Genomic DNA, 19554 nt, shown 5'->3' with positions numbered 1-19554 from the left:
GTCATATTTCTCAAAGCTCAGTCTGGTGTAAATTGGACCAACCTGATAGAAGAACAGAAGAAGAGTAAGTGAAAAAAGATATTGAGAGTGTTTGTGGTCAAATTTCATTTTCGTGCTTCACAGCATGAAGATGTTAGTATTTCTCAGAGACAACTTGGGCAACGTTTTCTCACATGAACAAAAGAATGAATGTGCTAGCACTTCATTCTCAGCAATCACTGAAATTCACGTGCATGGAAACTCTGCAGAAATAGTTGGAAGTTCCAAATGTTCTTTATGGAAAAATTTACAGAAATGCAGGATAATTTTATCTATGACTCCTTCAAAATCTCAGGAAAAGTCATCTCTAAGAAGTAAAACTCAGGCAGAAAATTAAGCAGTTTCTTTGAATAGTCACAGAGAGATTCTATTGTTAGAACTTATACAAACATTTTCAAAAAATAAGTAGGAAAAAGGAACTGCTAAAACCAGAAGCTAATTATTCTAAGACAATCTCATGTTCACTAGTAAATGAGTACTTCATATACTACAAGGTTTCAGACCCTGAGAAATAATCTTAAAAATATTGACCTATTATTTCAAAAAATAGGAATGATAGGAAGTATGGATACAGAAATCATGGATGATATTTGTCATTTATTAGGAGCTTTACAGGAAATCAAACTTGGTCTGATTTTGTAGGACAGATCAAAAAGAAAAATGCCATATGATTGCTATGACAGTCTTTCTGAAAACACAGACCATATGATCTGTAATGTAAATATGACTGAAGAAGATTTTTTGTATGTAGTTTCTTAGATGTGACCCACAAAGTACACGCTAGAAGAGATGGCTCTTTGCTTTCAAGCACAATTTTACCAAGAAAGGAATGTTCTTGGAGAGGTTTCAGATCCACAGTACCGTTATTGCTACATTTCAAAACTCATAAGTAAAAATACACTGTTTTTTCAATATTTCCAGCATCTTCAGCTGAAATTGTGCAAAATATCTGCAACGATTTGGGGAACCAAAGCTGAGTAATGAATCTAGATAGATTTGGAGTAATTAGACAGAAGTGACAAGCTGACATAATCAGTCTGCTGGCATAAACTGATTCTGCCTCTTCAGTGGTCAGAAAAAACATGGGAAGGAACTGCAGCCACTGACAAAGCTGACTAAAAATGAAAGCATTACTCAGGGTTCGGTATCATTAAAAGACTCCTGTAGGGGCGTGCTGCCACAGAGCTGTGTAGGAGATGTGTGATCTATTTCTGGTGGTAAGACAATGAGATGTTGGAAGTGGGTGCCGGAAAACTAGCATTCTCTGGCAACAGGACAGAGTTAGAAATATTGGACCGTAAGGCATCTCAGGGAATTATGTCATACAGTTGATTTCAAAAACAAATCTAGTCCTAGTTTAAGAGTACCATATTTACTTGAATATAAGGCAACACGTAAGTTTCTTTGTCTATTCTGGGAGAAAGAGTGGTGAATATAATTCCTCCAGAATCCCTTCAGGCCCTCCAACCATTCTACTACCTGATACGACAGTGAAGATTTTTCTAGACTGATGAAAATGCAGACAGAAATCTTGGGCTTAGGGAAGAGATCGCCATTTACTCTATTCCCCGCTTCCCTCTACTTCATTTATAAATTAAACACCGATCCTGCAAGGGAAAACGATGAAGAAGTGATCCCACTCACTGAAAGAAGCATGTGTGTGGGGAGAGAGATTTGTGATTAGACAGCAGAAAGGAGGGCAGGGAAAAGACATAAAAGAGTAGGAGGAAGGAAGAGACACGGAATAGCAATGATGTACAAAAAGAACTGAGGAAAGAGTTAGGTGCTAGCTCCCTCATCTTCAAGGGGAATAAATATGCTTGGCTTCTTTAAGGATTTTGGAATTTACACTCATCTGGAATTAAACCAAATGGCAGCTGATGGAAGGGAGCAGCAGTAGCACCCCCAGCCCAGAGCCTTGGAAGCAGTGGTGGCTCCATCCCTCCAGCTACCTTCACCTCTCCCACAGGAGGGCAGTGAGGGCTGCTGCCTGAGTCCTGTCATTACTCTTCAGTCATTGTTTCTTTTGATCCCAACAGTTATTTTGGAAGGCTGCTTTTGTCCCAGCTTCCTGAAGATCAGCAACCTTTGGATTGCTGGGAAAAATTATTTATAGCAAGTTTACACCCATTTGTTCTTTTGCCCTTTGATAGCTCTTTTGTTTGTGTTGTTCCCACCCAAAATATTTGGAAAGCATAATAGTATGTTGTTTCAGATTTTAGTCTGATAGACCAAACAAGCCAATTTTAATTCCCTGCTTGCAAATAAAAGCTCTCAGGTTCCCTAAGCACCCTTATAGTTTCTCTCTGCTTTTGGTGGAACTACAGTTCCCTTTTTGGAATATGATGACTAGAGTTGCACAGTGAATTACAGATCAAATCTTTTCAGTACTTCATCCAGTGAAATGGGCTTTCCCTGTCTCTTGAACCAGCACATTTGCCTTTTCCCTAGCAATATCATAACGGTAGCTCATAACTACTGTGTGATAATACAGATCTGTTTTTGCATGGAGAATACAGAGGTACAGTGTAAGTTTAATCAAAATAGACGCCTTTGTGATTCTCCTTGCTTTTCAAGCTCTGTTCCACTGCTGTTCCAGGACTCTGGCCAGGCTGATGGCCATGTCGGTACTCAGCAGGCTTGAGATTCAGAGGGCCCAGCCATCTGTTTTTTCCCATCTACAGGTATCCCACCAGGAGGTCCAACCCAACACTCCTTTCAGAGGTATTGGTACTGCTGCCAAGTTTACAGGTTTTGCCCCAGCTGGGGTGGCCATTTAGGGCATGGGTGTCAGAACAGGATTTGGCAGCTCGATGATTGGCTATGAATATAGACAACAAGAATATGTTGCTCTTAAGCTTTGCCTTGTCTGAAGCCATCAGTCTCTTTTGTCTGATAGTGGCATTTTTTACCAACTTTGCCGGCAGACAGGTGCTGACCTGCTTGTAGTTTCTATGAGACAGTATGCTCTACAGCTCGAGATGGCCTCCATCAGAGCGCTCCAGACAAACTAGGAAAAGAGTTCTAAAAAAACAGAAAGAAACAACTTAACAGCTGAACTTACAAGTGTCACTGTTAAATTTGACCACATTTGTATTACTTCAGTCTTCAAGATTAGGTGATTCTCTATTTTTTCTCCTGTTAATGACACAGTATATGTTGTCTATCATTTAATTTCCTAGCTTGCTTTTTTTTTATCTGCATATACAGTTCAACCCTAACTCACGGATGTCACCATGTTTTTTATGTTAATTTGGAGAATGGCAAGATAAAGAAATGATTTCAGTAAACTTGGCAAGCTTAAACAAAGGCTTTTTCTACAAGACAAAATACTATTAACCAAATCAATCCGGAAATGGATCAAAATTGTAAAAGTATACCATTGAGACAAAGCTTAAGACTTAGAGATAACTCAGTCAGAACTGGAGGAACAGTAACAACAAATATAGAATGGGAACAAGCAATTACCTGGAGCTGCTACACTTAATTGTAATGATAAATTAATATTTTTTAAATGATAAACTAAGAAGAAAGAAGATTAACCATAAGATTTGCCTGGAGGGATGCTTCCTGTATCCCTATAGCTCTTGTTCCCCCACCCAGGATCTTATCTGTCCCAGTAGTCATATTTTATTACCTACAGAGTAGCATGAAATGTATATGGCATTTCACAAGTCAGTGAAGACATTGTTGGTATCCCACACAGGGTTTTGAAAGAGATAGTCATTTTTCTTTGCCCCTGAATCCGTTCACACCTCTGGTTATCATGTGAGCGTGCAATTCTTTCCCCCTGGACTTGGTGTGTATTTAGGGTTTTTTTGTATTTTTCATGTTCAAACTCATGGAATTCTGTTTTTGCACCCGTGCAGTGGGAAAACACCATACTTCATGCGAGCCAAATACGTGAACAAGTTGAAAGGCAGAGACAGATGGAGCCATCTCTGGGATATCTAAGCAAAGTACTTTGGACATCATGAAATACTAAAGCATTTTTATTACCATGAGAGCCTGGGCTGAAAGAACAAATCTGATGCAACAGTTACTCATGTAGATTTAGAGCCTTAGCTTCTTTGCTCTTGACCTGTCATTGCTGCATGCGAAATGTCATGTGGGGGACTTTTAGAAGCTAATGAATCTAGGCTCCTCACTACTCGAGATCAAGGAATCTATTTATAAGCCTTGTGTTGTTTACATATGCATAGACTGGATTATGTTGATCATGGTCTCTTTCACTCTTATCACTGTGGAAGAGACAATTGGTGTGGATCTTCATCTTTCCCCAAACAGTAAAGGGGGGCATGCAAACAATTTTATGTCTAAAAGCCTGTAGATCTTACCTAATTGTAGTGGAGAATGCATATTGCTCCAGATGTTTCAAAGTTAACATGTGAAACACAAACAAAAAATGACAATGGCAGTCCAGAAAAGCAATGCAGCTGAACCATAACTATGCATGTTTTGAGCATTGCCCACCTCAGACTGATGCCACCAAGTCTCAAGCTAAAGTTTTGTAGCTCTGCACCCACACTTTAAGTTATGAGGTAGCATGTGAGAAATGTGAAACTGAGGAAGCTGTTGTTTTCTCCCTTGTGAGGCAATCTGCCTAACACCTCACTGCTGCTGATAGGAATGATTCATGCTAGGTTTCTTGTGCTTATTTTTTGTTTTGAGAAGATTTTCCTCGCTATTTGTCATCCTCATCTTCAGTCTTCCCGTAGCTGATTAATTGTATAGGTCAAAATGTTAAGGCAAGGAACTGTAAAACATGTGCGTGTGGAAACTAAAACCACTTTTGAAAATGCCTGTTGTTACTCTGGGGAGATGAGATTGCTATATCCTTTCACTGTGTTTCATTCCAGCTTCTTTCTGGAATACGCTTGGTCTCCTGTAGTGGAGTTCTTAGGAAAGGATGAACTTGCTGTTAAAGCAACAGCTATGAACAGATCAATGTGGGTTTTGTTGTGTTTTAGAGTACCATAAATAACCCTTTTGTAAAGTTGGCCTTCCACTTTTACATGGAGATTGTGATCTATCATCTTATTGCTATGTCCCCTCACATTCATTATAGTTTAGCATGCCTTTGGTGGCTACAACATTGCTTCAACAGGAAAATCAGGAAAATGCTCAAAAGTGCCCCTAGAAGTAGCAGTTAGCTGAGATGCATGTTCTGTCTTTGGTATCCCAGGGCCATTGGCGTTGTCGAGGAGTAGTTACAGCTAGTGTTCATACATTCAGCAAAACTTGGAGAGTTAATGGAAATATTTGTTGATCCTAAGATGAGGTGGGTGCCCAGCAACATAGTGGGGTGTGCTAGAGCTTGGGCTGCTCTGTTGAAGTAGAAGCAGCAACACGTGTTGTTTATTTGCATGGTACTGTTGAAAGACTGGGCCAAAAACAGTAGGACCTGGCAAGCTCAAGATGTTGGCTGTTTCTTTGCTATACTACTAGCATGGACATGTTGGAACCTACATTTTTGCAATTTAGTTAGAATGGCTGCCATGTTTCTTTCCTGTTGCACTAGTAAGGCTGCTAGGTTGGAAGTGTGTGAAAAGCAGTTGGAGCCCAGCGCTAGGCAGGTGTCTCAGAAACAGGACCAGGTATCCTCGGTGCGTGGCGCCCTGCCATTCCCAGGCCCGCAGGCGAGGGCTGAAAAGCTGCCGCCGCCCACGTCCGCAGCGGGAGCGCTCAGCCCCCGCGTCCGTGGCTTTCCTACGACGGGCAGCTTCTGCCTGGCTTTCCTGGGCGGCCTCAGCCCTGAACTGCAGGGACACCCGCGCGGCGCCGGCCGAGCCAGGCTCGGGGCGCGCCCCCAGCAGGCGGCGGCGGCGGGAGCGCGCGGCGTTGCCGCGGAGACGGCGCCGCGGGGGGCGGGGGTGGACACAGGCGGGCCGGGCGCCGCCGGCGCCCTGGGGAGGCGCACGGAGGCGGCCGCGCCGGGCCCCGAGCCCTCCCTCCCCTCTCCCCCCGCTACCATTCCCTATTATAGAAGCGCTTCCGGCGGCGTGGAGCACTCTGACATCATCCCCCGCACCCCGGTGACGTCAGCGCCGGGAGCGGTGTGTGACGCCGGTGCGTAGGGGAACGCGGTGACGTGTCCTATTTAAAGCTCCTCGGGCGGAGGATGGAGGCAGAGCGGGTCGGTGCTGCCGCGAGGAGGAGCGGGGCGGCCGCGTGCGGCGGCTGCGGGGGGCTGTAGGGCGCCGGGGCCGCAGGCGAGTGCGGCGCTTCCCCCGGAGAAGCGGGACAGGGGCGCGGGCTGGGAGCGGCAGCGGCTGCCCCTGCCCACCGCGAGGGGACGGGCGGGCGGTGGCGGAGGTGTGAGGCGGAGGCGGGGGATGCGAGCGGGCTGTGGAAGCGGCTCGGGGACGCCGGAGCAGCTGGGCACCGCCTGACGCGGCGCTCCCTGCCTTCTTCCCTCCTCCTGTCCCACCGGCGGGGCTGCGCCCGCGGCCCCGCCGCAGAGGAGTGCGGGGCTCGGCGGCCCCTCCCGCCGCCCGCTGGCAGTGACTGACCCGCCGCGCCCCAGGACGATGCCCACCCGCTCGCCGCAGGAGAAGGCGTGACGGCGAGGAGCGGAGCCGCCGCCGCGGGAAGGAGGAGCGGCGCTCCGCATCTCCGCAGCTGGGGGCGGGCGGGCGGGCGGGCGGATCGGGGGAGCGCGGTCCCCGGTGCCCGCGCGGCCGCAGCCCGCCGCTAGCCGCCGCACGCCGCGATCCTGATGCCAGCGCCGGTGCAGCGGCTCACTCTGCCTCCTCGGGAGAATGCATCGGTGCCCGCCACGCTGCCGGCGGGGGTGCTAGGGGGAGCGGCGGCGTGGAGCCCTGCGCGCACTGCCAGCCCCATCCCGCCCCGCCTCTGAGGCGCACGGAGCCCTCGGCGGCCGCTCAGCTCCCCGCGAGAAGCGTCGCAGCCAGCCCCTCGCCGAGAAGGCGAGAGCCGCCCCGTCTCCCCGCAGGAGGGGACCCGCCTGTGCCCAGAGCCGCCGCCGCTGCCCGCCGGGGGCCGGAGCCGCTGCCTGCGGGCGCCTAGCGGGGCCGGCGGCCATGGGAGCCCGGCCCGCGGGGGGCGCTGCCTAGGGCGCGGGCGGCCCCGCTCGGCCCGGCGGCTGCGAGCCGGCGGCGCGGCCCCCCGGGCCTGCGCGGCGCGGCGAGTCCAGCGCAGCGGCCCGCCGCCACGGGGCTGCGGAGCTGCCGGCGCGGCGAGGAGCGCCCCGGGGACGCGGCTCGCGCGGCACCGCCGGTGCCCGGCGCCGCCGGCCGCCATGGGGTAAGGATCTCGCGGGGCCGCCGGGCTCGGTGGGGCGCGCCGGGGGCCGGGCGGGGGCCGGGCGATGGCAGCGGCTGCCCGCGCGAGCTGTTGCTGCTCGAGCAGGTGCTGCTAGGTGCGTGCGAGAGGCCCGTGGCTTTAGCGGCGGGGTGCACGGGGAGCAGGAATCGCGCTGAAATTGATGCTGTGCATAAACCTGATGAAAGGAAACGGTGCGCTCCGTGAGGGGTACACCGTGATCTGCGGAGGCTGCCCCCCGCTGTAGCCACATCGGATCGCTGGAAGAGCGGCCGTGGCTTCCGGATCCCCACCTGGGCGAATTTTCCCCTGATCTTTTAGGAATGGTCAGTCCTGGAAACACCTGCTTTGAGCTCGGTGCGACCTGGTGAAACTCTGGAGCAGCGAAGACTTGCTTTAACTCTTGTGGAGTCTTCAGAGAATATAAAATAAATGTATGAATTTCTCAGTATAGTGAAGAAGGCTTCTGTTACAGAAATCTGCTTTCTAGTAGGTCCTCAGTCTTCCTCTTGAATTTTTAAAGAAATTGGAATGGAGAAATCTTTAAAAAGGAAACTGATTGCATCTAATTTAGTAGATATCAGAGTGACTTAGATACTCGTGAAAACTTTCCACGGTTGTATTCTTAGTAATTTTTATAGTGAGTTGATGAAACAAATCCTACTACCGTCCTTGCCTGATAACCCCTGAATGGAATGGAGACTCATCCATATTCAAAAGCAACAGAAACCTAGTCATGATTTGGCTAACTACAAGGTGGAAGCAGACTCTTAATGCATTAACAGTTTCTAAGACTGTATTATATTATTCCTATGTATTCATAAACATGCTTCAGAGTTTAAAAATTATAACTTGTCTTCTGCGTTTTTGGTCATTCAGGAGTTTGTGAATTTGGTACAGTAATCTAGGAGTGAAAATATACGTATATTTTTTTTCTCCTCAGAAGCTATTGAAGAGACTTTGATTCTCCAAAGTATTAACTTGCTTAATTGCAGGGCAATAAGAGCTGGGTCTGTGGCTCCATCCTAGTCACTGGGGCACACCATACAGGATGTAGGAAGGAATGACTTCTTAGGCTAGCTTTTATTCTATTGTTGTCTCTTCTTCCATACAAAAAAAAAAAAACCCTAAATTGAATAAACCCAAGCTGTTCTTAGCTTGCAGCTGTCTACATGGAGACAATATTCAAGAAAGTGATAATGCGGCATTTCAAAAGCCTGCCAAAATCCTAAATGACAGCATAGCGTTTATTGGATGTACTCTTAAAACTGCTAAGCAGACACAGAATTATGTAGCTTATTTGACTCAAATAACGGAAAACATCCTGTTTATTTCAAATTGCTATTGTGTTTGTAGATATGTTAATTAAGTACATCTTATTGCTAATACTGAGGAATTGTTGAAGAGTAATAAGTGTTTTACTTTCTCTAGAATTAAATTCAGCACTTGTGGAAACAAAACCTGACTTATAAAAAGCAAAGATTCCATTTTACAGGCTCCAACACTTCTGGTGTTCCAGTGTGGTAGCTTCCTAATGAACAGCACAAATTAGTATTTGTGTGCAGAGGGAGTGGAAATATTCCTAAATACTAAATGTCTGTAAAAAAATCTTTGGAGAGCTAGCATGAAGTTGTTGTAAGATACTCTTCAGGCAATGGGATAAATCCCATTGAGGTTAGGAAGGCAAAACTTGCTGGCAAAAATTTTGAAGACTGTTTAGAGAGTACCAAAGTATCCCAACGTTGGGATGTTGCAATATAGAATTTCTTTACAGCTCATCTTTTAAGGAGAAGGACAAAATCAAAACTGTAGGTATGTGTTACTAAAAAGCTGTCTGGTATGAGTGAGTACATTTGCGCCAGAGTCAACACCAGTTCTGGATCTCTCAGTTAAGAATGGGTCATTTGTTAATGTGCAAAGCAGAGGTCTTATTTCAAAAGCTATTTTATGTTAGTGTCTAAATGCAGTTGCCCGTGGATTTCAGGGTTTTTAGAAAGCAAGATATATTAGACTCTTAACGCTGCAGTTTGGGTTGAGGGGGGAAAGTCTTCTGATATTCTACTAAGTTATTTGAATTGAACGCTCTAGAAGCAAGTTGCACAGTGACATATTTGGTAATCCATGTACTTGGCTACACAAGGGTCGGCGTATTATACTCGCTATTTAATAGGTACTACTATCCTTTATAAGATTATAAATTGAGCTGGTAGTACCTGGCTGTGTGAAGAGTTTGCCTACTCCAATAATTGGAACACAAAAACTTGTGATGAGGGAAAGGAAAGGGCTTATGGAAATAGCAGTGGCTTATTTAATCTTATGTATTATGTTCTGTCAGCGTAGTTTAGCTTGTTCAGTGTGTTCACCAAGCTGTAGGTGACAGGTCTCTAAAGCTGTGCTGCTATTAAATGTTTATTTTGAGAAACTTGAAACTTCGCAATGGTAATATAGGGTCCAGTAGTTTAGGAGCCATTCTTGTTTGTGCTGTATCCCGTATGTCTTTTACCTTTTCCTGTGAGATAAGAGGGAAGTCCAATGAGTCTGCACAGTCCTTGAGGTTTGACCAGACACTTCTAGCATAGGATGTCCACTTTTCCTCCTCTACCTGTGCTCTCTCCTCCTTTCCCAGTTCCTTATCCCTGTTGCATAAAGAGAAATTCTTGTCATTAATCACTGTCATATGGTAAACCCGTTTATTTGTGCAGGCCTTTCTGTTGAGTTGACAACACTGAATATAGTGTCCTTCAGCAAGGAAAACGTTGATTTTTATGTAAATCAGAAGACCTCCGTATCTTCTATCCCAGTTCATAAGGTGTATCTTTTGTATTGCCAACACTGAGCAATACAAAATTTGCCAGTATTGAGCGACTAGACTTTTCTGAGCAGAAGTTCTATTATATTAAAAATCTTGAAGGAATAAATCTTAAGTAGACATACTCAATGTGTCTAGTTAGTAGTCCAGATTATTCCCTTAATATACACAGATCAGAGGAAAAAATACCTGTTGAAAGCTGCAATCCATTACCTTATTTTACTGATCCTTGGAGCTATTTCTAGTTCAGTCAGTGGCAAAGGAGTTGGGGATTAGTATTTGTGGATTACAATGTAGTCATTGCTCAGACTGGGGTAAATACACTTCATGCTAGATGCGGTACAGAAGCTGCACAGCCATGAATGCTGGAAAGGTTGAGAATCTGGTGTTCTGTTAAACTCAGTCTCCTGGATTAAGTCCTGGCTTATTAATGAGTAGTCTCTCCATAACTACTTTCCTTAGTGGCCTTTTATGCCATGGACAAATGTCCACGTTTACCTTAATAGCCTTTGCTCTTGCTGAATGATCAAGGCATTACCAAGTAAAAGCTTCTGTAAGATGTGCTTGTTTCTGTCATGTCATGTTAATCAAGGCGTCTTTATAAAAAGACTTTAGCTACTCTTTACTTCTGTTGGACTATAATTAGTATGTTATCTTAATAAAGATGGTTATGATATCTGTCAGTTTGAGCTGGCAGAATTAGAATGCTAGGGTCCTTAAGTTGGCTAAAGAATATTGTGGAAGATGGGTATTTTAGGATGTATTTATTAGGCTTGTAGTTACCTAAAAACATGGGGGAGTGGCAGCTAAGGGGAAAATGGCTGTTAACAGCCGTTGGTTCTGCTACTCTTAGCAGTTGTTGAAGCACGGGACGTTAGTCAAATGTGTTTATTTAAAACATGTTCATGATGTAGGATGCCATTTTTAAAAAGAGGGTACTAGAGAACTAGGAGAACTGGGAAATCATGCTGATTCTAAACTCTAGAGTGTAATAACATCATTTACAAAACCAGTTTGAAGCTTTAAAATGAAGTGCAAAAAGCTATTTTGTTTGCGCGTATGGGATTGATGAATTTTGCTGTGGAAACTGCTATGCAGAAGTACTTTCAAGAGTTCACCTCTTGGTTCACTACTTGTTAACTACTTCTTTTCAGATCTTTCCAAACCAACGTCTAGTCCTTAAATTTTTTTTTAAAGCTGTTGGTGTCTAATACTATATAGCTGGGAGCCAGAAACATGATAAACAGCTAGATTTGACCTCACTCAAGTTCTTCAGCCTGGCCTTTTATTTCCCATGCAGATTAATGATGCGGCTGTAGCTCTCCCAAAGAGTCCTTTATGTCAGCTTGTGCTTCTCTGACACAGAAATGTTGCAGGTAATGCAGCAGAAGGTACAAGTTCTTGGCAGTAGTTTAGTGTTACTGGAATTCATGGTCATTTTGCTAGCTCGAGGGTAAAATGAGGCACTTATTGGGGGCAGAAAGCTATGGCAGCATAGTACTTTACACTATCTTCTGTTGGCAGTGGGTAGAGTGTAACAAAAACAGATCAACGTTACTTACTTTAGCTAACACCTGCCAAACTTGATTGTCTGAAAAACTGCTGAATAGGTAAAGGTTTAAATACCTAGATGGATGGATTTTATGAGAAACAGCTTGAAATGCTTAATAGAAAACTCTATCAGGCAGTAATACGTGGAGGTCTGTACCATGCTTAAATTATCTTCTGTCACAGCAGTTTTATGACCATGAAAATAAGCATGAGAAAACTGGAGCAGCTCTTCTGGCCTGGCAACATATAAACCAATCTCCTGAAGGACATGATGGCTGGCCTCCATGCTGACTGAATAATGGTATTAAAAATGCCTTAGGCTTGCAACTGATCTCTTTCCATGTTGCCATGTATTATAAAGATTGTATAGACTACCTCTTTTGGTGAAGTCCTAGCTCTGCAGAAAATAAGCATTAGAATCCTTTCCATTCATCTTGAGATTATTTTTAGTCTATCTCAAGACAAACATCAGATGAATGTCTTGTGCATGTCTCTCTCGCAAATAATGTTTGCCCTACCCAAAGCCCATTATATTGCAGGACTCATAACCAGATGTCGTGCCAATGCTTGAGGAAATATGTAGTCTTAAAGCTATAAAGACTGTAATAATTTGTAACAATGTAACTATCAGCTCTCATCAGAGGAAGGCAATGCCACTTAACTGGCATTCCTATGTGGCAATGAATAAAAATAAGTAGAAGTTGGAACTAACCTAGGGGCAAGATAGGACTTTTATGGAAGGTTCATTGGAAAATATTAATTGATGTTGTCTTTTAAGACTGTAATTTGATTTAAAGCTCTTAGCTGATTACTCTTTAAATCAAAACTGCTCGAATTTGTGTGTATGCATCAGCGTACTATGATGAGAAGAGCATTATCTAGTGATGTAATACTGGTTTACTAATAGTTTCTCATTAGTATAGGTCCCTAGGACGTGGTTTTAGCTAAGCTCATTGTTTCCCAGTGTATTCCAGATTAATGACTAACTTCTTACAGAATAGAACCTTAGCTTTTCCAGTTATGTCTAACTGCAGTTCCCCACTCAGTCATCTTTCATTTTTAATGCTGTTTAGGCCTTCAGGAAGTGTCAAGGGATGATGGCTCTTCTATTTCAGAAATTATATTTTGAGGCATCTGGTAAGGGAGTGTCATGTAGAGACACTCAAAGAGACTGAGACCAGACCTGGAACTCTTATTCATGGCGGGAATGGTTTGGGCATCCTTTATATATGGAATTACAATGTACTTTGTTTCTGAGGCAGCCCTGCAGACTCTCAAGCGAAAATGGGTGTTGTGCGTTTAGAAGCTCTGAAATCTCAGGCTTCCACACGTGTGTGGCTATAGTCATAGTAACAATGTGACAATGGATAAAGGGACAAATTATTCTGTATTACATTTAAAAAAAAAAAAAAAAAAAAAAGAACTCAGTAAAATGTGTATTTAAGGGTGCTACTAATGTGAAAGCCTTCTGCAGAAAAAGTTCTGCAAGAGCGTGCTTTTTAGTTCAGGGTTGCATGCTGTTCTCCCTGCAAGGCTTTCTCAAATGTGTTCAATCTTAAAGGTAAGGTACAATGTGTGTGGAAACATTGCACTATTAAAAATCAGGTTTTAGATGTGGTGGGTTTTGTTGTCGTTTGGTTGGTTGGGTTTTTTGACCTTATTCTGATAGTAGATTTCTTCCCCTGTTCTGCTGTCAGTATTTTAGTTTTTTGTCTACAGTTGAGCACTCTAGGATCCACTGAAATTAGCGTTGTGCTCAGGATAGACAGATTAGAGGGGAGAGGATAGTAGAGGAACCTGTGGTTTTATTCCATCTAGGCCTTGCACGTGCCATGTTGGGCTCTGTTGCATCTACACAGACTGCTAGTAGTAGTATTAATGTTGTCTGCTTCATTCTGTAAAGTAATGGAACTGTGTTTGAATACTGTATTGATTTTTCTGGAACTGCATCACAAATATGCTTCTGGCAAGACGCTGCATGTGGACATATTTTTCTGGTGGCAAATAGTGGTGAATGCCAGTCATCATTAGAAAATTTAGTCTAGGCAGGCACTGTTTAAGCGTGGAATAGATCATGCTGGATTACCAGATGCAAGCATATAATGACACTTCCAGTATCTTCTGGTGGTTTATTTTATTTTGTTTTTTTTTTTTTTTTTTAGACTACAGATGCCAAGTTAGTCATACTGATTGCTAAGTCAGCTATTTTTGGCTAATGGTTTTTACCTGACTAAAGAGGGAGGAACCTGTCATGCATAGTTCCTTTCAGGTTTTTCTTCTTCCTCTGTATATTTGCAGACATTTCACAGGCACTGTTTGGTCCACCTCTGTGGCTGTATTCCACTGCCAACATCTTGATCATCAAGTTTTAAAGTGACCCCCCCCCCCCAACAAAAATAAGCAGAGACAGCAGAAGGCAGGGACTGCTTTTCCTGTTAGTCTTACTGTCACACAAACCTCTGACTGTTCCGAGTGCTGTAACCTAGCTGACTACTCAGCTGTACAAATACTTGGGTTGGCACAAGGGAAGGATCATTGTAGGTGGGTTAGGCTACCTTTTCTACAGCAGTGCCTGTTTATCCAGGCAAGAAATGTTCAAAAGAGGAGGAAAAAAATGATGGTGAAAAAAAAATGAAGTCACACCTATGCCTGTCTTCGTTTGTTCCTCAGTTCTAGAGATGAAGTCTGTATTTTTTTTTTTTTTTTCTGAGACACCACTGGGTTGAGTCCCTCAGCTCGTTGAGAAATGAAATTTTTTCCCACTTCTATCTTTCATAGTAAAAACAATAATAGGTAATATTGTCGAAGTTCTTGAATTTGTTTTTCTTGATGCTTTTAAATGACTCTTATGCCACTGCTGGTATTCTGTAAACAGTGTACTATAGTCTTGAATCCATAGTTAATCTTGAAACTATTCTTGTAACAGTATATAATGATATCTGTTCGTTTTGAAGACTGAAGAATGACCTTTAAATAATCAACACTTAGCAGTGAAGTGTTGGTGAAATAAATAGTCTTTGGCGTGTTCTCATAATTCCTACTTCTTGGGCCTGTTCTTTTCCACTAATCTGCTAGCCTTGGCTTGTGTGTACAAAAACCTAAAAGAGTGGACGGTGCCATATTCAAAAAACCAGTGAAGAGGCTCCTGTTTTACTACATTAATACAAGTGAAACTGATTCTGACCTAGTTTGCTTCAACAAAATCTAAGACTTAAGTCCTTAAGCTGTAAACTGTACTAACTAGAGTACTAGTTATATTTTTCTCTAACATGTGACCTACTGTGGAGTACGTTGCTATGTGGGGACTTATTAGAATGCATGATGTTTTCCGTGCCGATGAAAATAAGCATGGAAATAAGGGATGCTGTATATCTCTGTTGTCAAGTTCTTATATACAGTAATTTGGGCCCAAGCCTACTTGGCTAATTCACTTTGAAACTAGGAGATCATCACATTCTGCTTTTGCACTAGCTATGGTTTTTGACTGAGGTCTATGTGACTAAAATTCAGAGTTAATCAGCAGTTAGTGAGGAAAAATTTCTATTGGCTTAATGTAATTTCAACTTCTGGGTACTCTCTTTTCCATGTGCTTTGTGAACAACCTGGTATATGTCCCTTCTATGTCAATATTTGTTCTTGTATGGAACATACAGGAATTTCTTGTTTCTCCTTTATCAAGCCTGCTACCTGGACATCTAGAGCTCTCTGTTTGGAGACTTACGTAGGAATTAACTTCCTACCAGGAAAGGATTGACCGTGCTTGGAAATTGGTAGTGTCCTGCTGGTTCAAATCTGAAGCCTGAAGACAGACTTCATTCTCCTGAAGCACTGATGGCATCGTGCCTGTCTAATAATAAAACTCCCAAGGCCTTTGGGACGTTTTCTGGAAAAAGATATGGGTGCTGAAGCACACATGGCTACGTAGTGATCCATTTTGATTGGAATTTTTGTGAATCTTGAGCATAAAATTCTTAGATGCCCATGCTACTTCAAGTCTGGATGCAAATGGTCTCCGCGTCACTTATAACGGGTCTTAATAGGCCACTCGAGATCTTGAATTACTTTTACTGATAATTATGTATTTGATGGCCCTATGTTACAATGTGAGATTTAAAAAAATCTTCCCTTTTTGTCCATTAGTTACAGAGTTTTAAACATCAGATTGGAGTAAAAGCTAGAACAGTTCTATTATTGAAATGTATTGAAGGCTTTTGTAGGGACCTGTTCTCTAACAGCTGTGACTTGCTTGCTTTTATCGTTTGGGGATTTGGGAATTAATGTGAGCTTAGAGCTAAGCTCCCAGGAAAAGGAAAAAATCTGCTATTTCCCCAGTAGTTCTGACAAACTACTGCATTTGTGTAGCGTGAAAAGAAGTTTGAACAGTTCTCCTCTGCTCCTCAGTAACATCCTTAAATCCAGATGTTCAAATCTAGATTTGAAGAAAACTGCTACTTTTGAGTGCTAAAAGATGAATATTGTAATCTTCAAATCACTTGCATGGATTCAACCCTTACAGATAGGACCCAAGTCTAGACCTTGTAAAGGATACTTGAATTTTATAAAACAGAAGGTATCTGAACAATTCTGCAACTTTAGGAAACTATTTATGTAGCAGGAATCTGAAACATAGGTTTGATTTGATATCCTGTATGGCTCTAGACAAGTCCTAATGAGTCTGTCTAATCCCTAAACGTTTCTGACTCAGTTATCCCCTGACTTGTATATGAGACTCTTTTCAAATTCCTCATGAAGAAAATGGATGGTGTTTACCTAGTTATTAAAATAGTCTGCTGTCTCCACCTTATACAGAACATCATGCCAGCTTCCTCACTGTAGAGGAAGAAATACTGGGAGGGATAGAAGGATGATTTCAGGCTGTAGGTAAGTAAACTTTTCTGAAAAAACAGATCGTTGAATGATACTTCATATAAGTTTTGCTGCAAAGTAGTTGTCTCTTTGCTCCTATTAAGAATTTGATTAGAGCACAGAGTTTATGATTAACGCTGGTAGATAGAATCATTAAGTCGAATATCTTTTGCATTTGAAAACATAGCTAATATTCTATGAGAAGCTTTTATTGAACAAGAATTATTCCTAAACAGAATGCGTGTGGCATAATAGCTATTAATCTTCTTAGCTGAAAATTGATAATCATGCTGATCTGCTTATGTCACCTGAAATCTTAATAAAGACAATTTAAAAAAAAAAAAAGAAAAAAAAAGACTAAATTCTGATGTTAGATACCTTTGAGTTTATAAACTAATGCACGCATATTGCAGAGGCTTGGCAGATTGGTGATCACATGATAAAACTTCACACAGAGCAGATTAAATAATAATTAAAACTGATGCTTCAAAATCTAGCTGGCAAATATGAAACTTTGTTCTAAACAATTATCTTACATGTATGCTGCTTATCTTCCTAAAGAACTGTTCATCTTCACTTGCTTGTAAACATTGAGATTTGTTTGCAATTAAGTATGGTGCTGCTACTCACTGTTCTAGTAAACGTTCTGTTTACTAGTTTAAGCAGTTGTATAGCTTAGTGTATATATAGTCTTTCCAAACATAAAACCTATTAGAGAGGAGGAAATACCAGTTTGTTACCTGGACTTGTAATTGGTGTTTTAATTAGCTGCTTTGGGATTTAAACATGTGAGCACTGAAGACTGACATATTAAGTAAGACTACCAGATGTTTTGCATACATGAGTAAATATTTTTGAAATAGAGCTTTCTTTAAACCTGACCTTGCTACGGAAAGCATTCTGCAAGTAGCTAGTAAACCCTGCTTATTTCTGGCCACTTTTATTTCAAGCATATAGCAAGAGTAGGACTTTATCTTGTGTTTAATATCTATTCAGATATTTATGCAAAGGAGTAGGGGAGGGAAGTGTTTTTCTTTCTTGGCTCCTATATAGTTTTGAGTGTTTTGAGCCCTACCAGTTCATTCAGGTGCCATGTAAGGAAAGTAGTTCCTGTTCATAAAAAGAGGCAATACTTAGTGAAATAACTAACTAGCTCTTAACAAGGAAGTTGCTGGTCTCTGATCAGACACTTTTCTTAACTGTAGTAGCAAATATTTATTGCCTGAATACTGCCTGAATTAAATTGTTTTGTTAAGTATAGGTCTTAAGGTAGATAATTTTAATCACCTATGGATATTGATAAGAAAATTCCAGTTTTGTTTGTCACACAAGCAGCTGAGCTGGGCCTTCTGCACACACTGTCTGGTGTGCATTATGTTGGTCGGTTTGGCAAAATGCTAGGCAGTGTCCTGAAACCTGATTTTTGTCCTGCAATTACACTTCCAGTAACAGTAAAGTAACTTGCATGTGGGTAAAGTCCTGATACCTACTGGATAACCTGGGGTTAGAACTACAGACATGGTAGGTGACTTTTCTGAAGTATGAACTATGCCTTAAAGTATCTTTTGCAAACGAGGTGATAACTACTTACAGTACAGCTAACACATGATACTGTTTATCTTTACTGGTCTCCACTGGTGCAGTCAAAGCAAGAGGTTGAGCAACCACTGAATAAGTGTTTCTTTACATTGATCAGTCAGCAATACCCAAGGGTAGTACTGATATAGCTGGTGTACTCGCAGCATGCTCCAAGGATTGTTCTTCTTCCCTCTGTCATATTGATCAGTGAGGCAGTCCAGTCCAGGCATGACTACACCTTTCCAGCAGTTAGGACCCATCCCCATGGCACAATAGCTGGCATAATCTCTTAGTTGACGTTTACTGCATGGGCCTGTATACCTATGCCCGTTTCAGCCTCTGTAGCAGGCTGTGCAGGGCATCGTTTGCTCCATGCAGTGTGTGGTCTAATGTGGTCTACTAGTGTATTTTAAAAACAGTGCGTCCTATATGCTGGCTGTGACAGAGTCTTGCCGTTACTTTGGTAAGTGAAGTGACAGAGCAAGGCATGTTGTTGAGAACACAAGATTCAGAGCTGTCCTAGGGCAGTGCCTTTAGTGATTTGATGAGCAAACTGCTCCGGAGGCCTGTCAGGGGTGAGATCTGAGTGTCCTGCCATAGAAGGAGTCTCAGAGCCTATTTGGCATCCATGTGGTGTGAACAATCAAGGAAACAGAGATCTGTTACTTCCAGTAATGGCTCAATACAGATGCAGCTACTGCTTCCTAAATTCTGTAGTGCTTAGTAGGCTGTAAGTTATCAAAAGGGAGAGACTTGCTGGCGAGGTAATAGCATACTCAAAGTGAATTAAAGAGGGTTTATAGTTCTTGCAGTGCTCAGTGGAATGATTCAAATTGATTTGTTAGTTATGAATATAACATTAATTTGTTTACATTTTTAGGAATTTAATTCAATTCCTTGATACAAATTAAATAAACTGGTTTTCATCTTGTGGTGTGGACCATTGATTCTTTTTGAAACTTAGCATGCTGCTGTAGCAGTCTGGAGGGAAACGTGAGTGTTTTGAAAATCAGTTGATGGTGATAGTGATGAAATGAAAGTTTATTCAGTCTGGTTAATTTTTCTTGCTCTATATGTGAGTTCTAATACTTTCAGTAGTGTTGGTGAAAGTGTAACTTCTACTTTGAGATATCTGTAGTCAAAGTGCAGGTTGTGGTAGTGAGTTCAATGTGTGTATTTCTGAGTGTTAAGTGTAACATCTTTCAGAACTCATTGGTAACATTTAGCATTCCCTAATGTTAAATAAGGGTTTGTGGGTTTTTTAAGCTAGAAATGAAAGGAATGGCAAGTGCCAAGCCTGCTAGAATAAACAGATTTTTCACATAGAATGTATATAAAAATTAGTAATTTGGAGATGAAGAGAAAGGCGAAATGGACTACTTGATGTGGTGAGAAGTGATAAGAAGGTTTGATCGTTTCTGTATGAA

The 19554-nt window shown here is 42.5% G+C and overlaps 1 protein-coding gene across 5 annotated transcripts in view; it reads left to right on the top strand.

Moving 5' to 3' along the window:
* LOC104152957 (homer protein homolog 1) overlaps positions 1 to 19554 on the top strand; it is a 127767-nt gene that overhangs the window by 22386 nt on the left and 85827 nt on the right. The window contains exon 1 of one of the 5 annotated variants that reach the window (XM_068926445.1): positions 5915 to 6108. The exons of 1 other annotated variant lie outside the window; for it this stretch is intronic. Coding sequence is in view for 1 of the 4 variants with exons in the window: in XM_068926442.1 (XP_068782543.1) it covers positions 7301 to 7305 (5 nt within the window). In the remaining 3 variants the exon portion in view is untranslated. Of the gene's footprint in view, positions 1 to 5914; positions 6176 to 7236; positions 7306 to 7664; positions 7813 to 19554 lie in introns of those variants that run through there. 3 more of the 5 variants (XM_068926444.1, XM_068926442.1, XM_068926446.1) reach the window with 3 other exon arrangements.

The sequence above is a fragment of the Struthio camelus genome, chromosome W, assembly GCF_040807025.1.
Source record: "Struthio camelus isolate bStrCam1 chromosome W, bStrCam1.hap1, whole genome shotgun sequence".
Lineage (NCBI taxonomy): Eukaryota > Metazoa > Chordata > Aves > Struthioniformes > Struthionidae > Struthio > Struthio camelus.
Note: the sequence above shows the minus strand (reverse complement) of the source record. Positions and strands in the feature narration are given on the sequence as shown.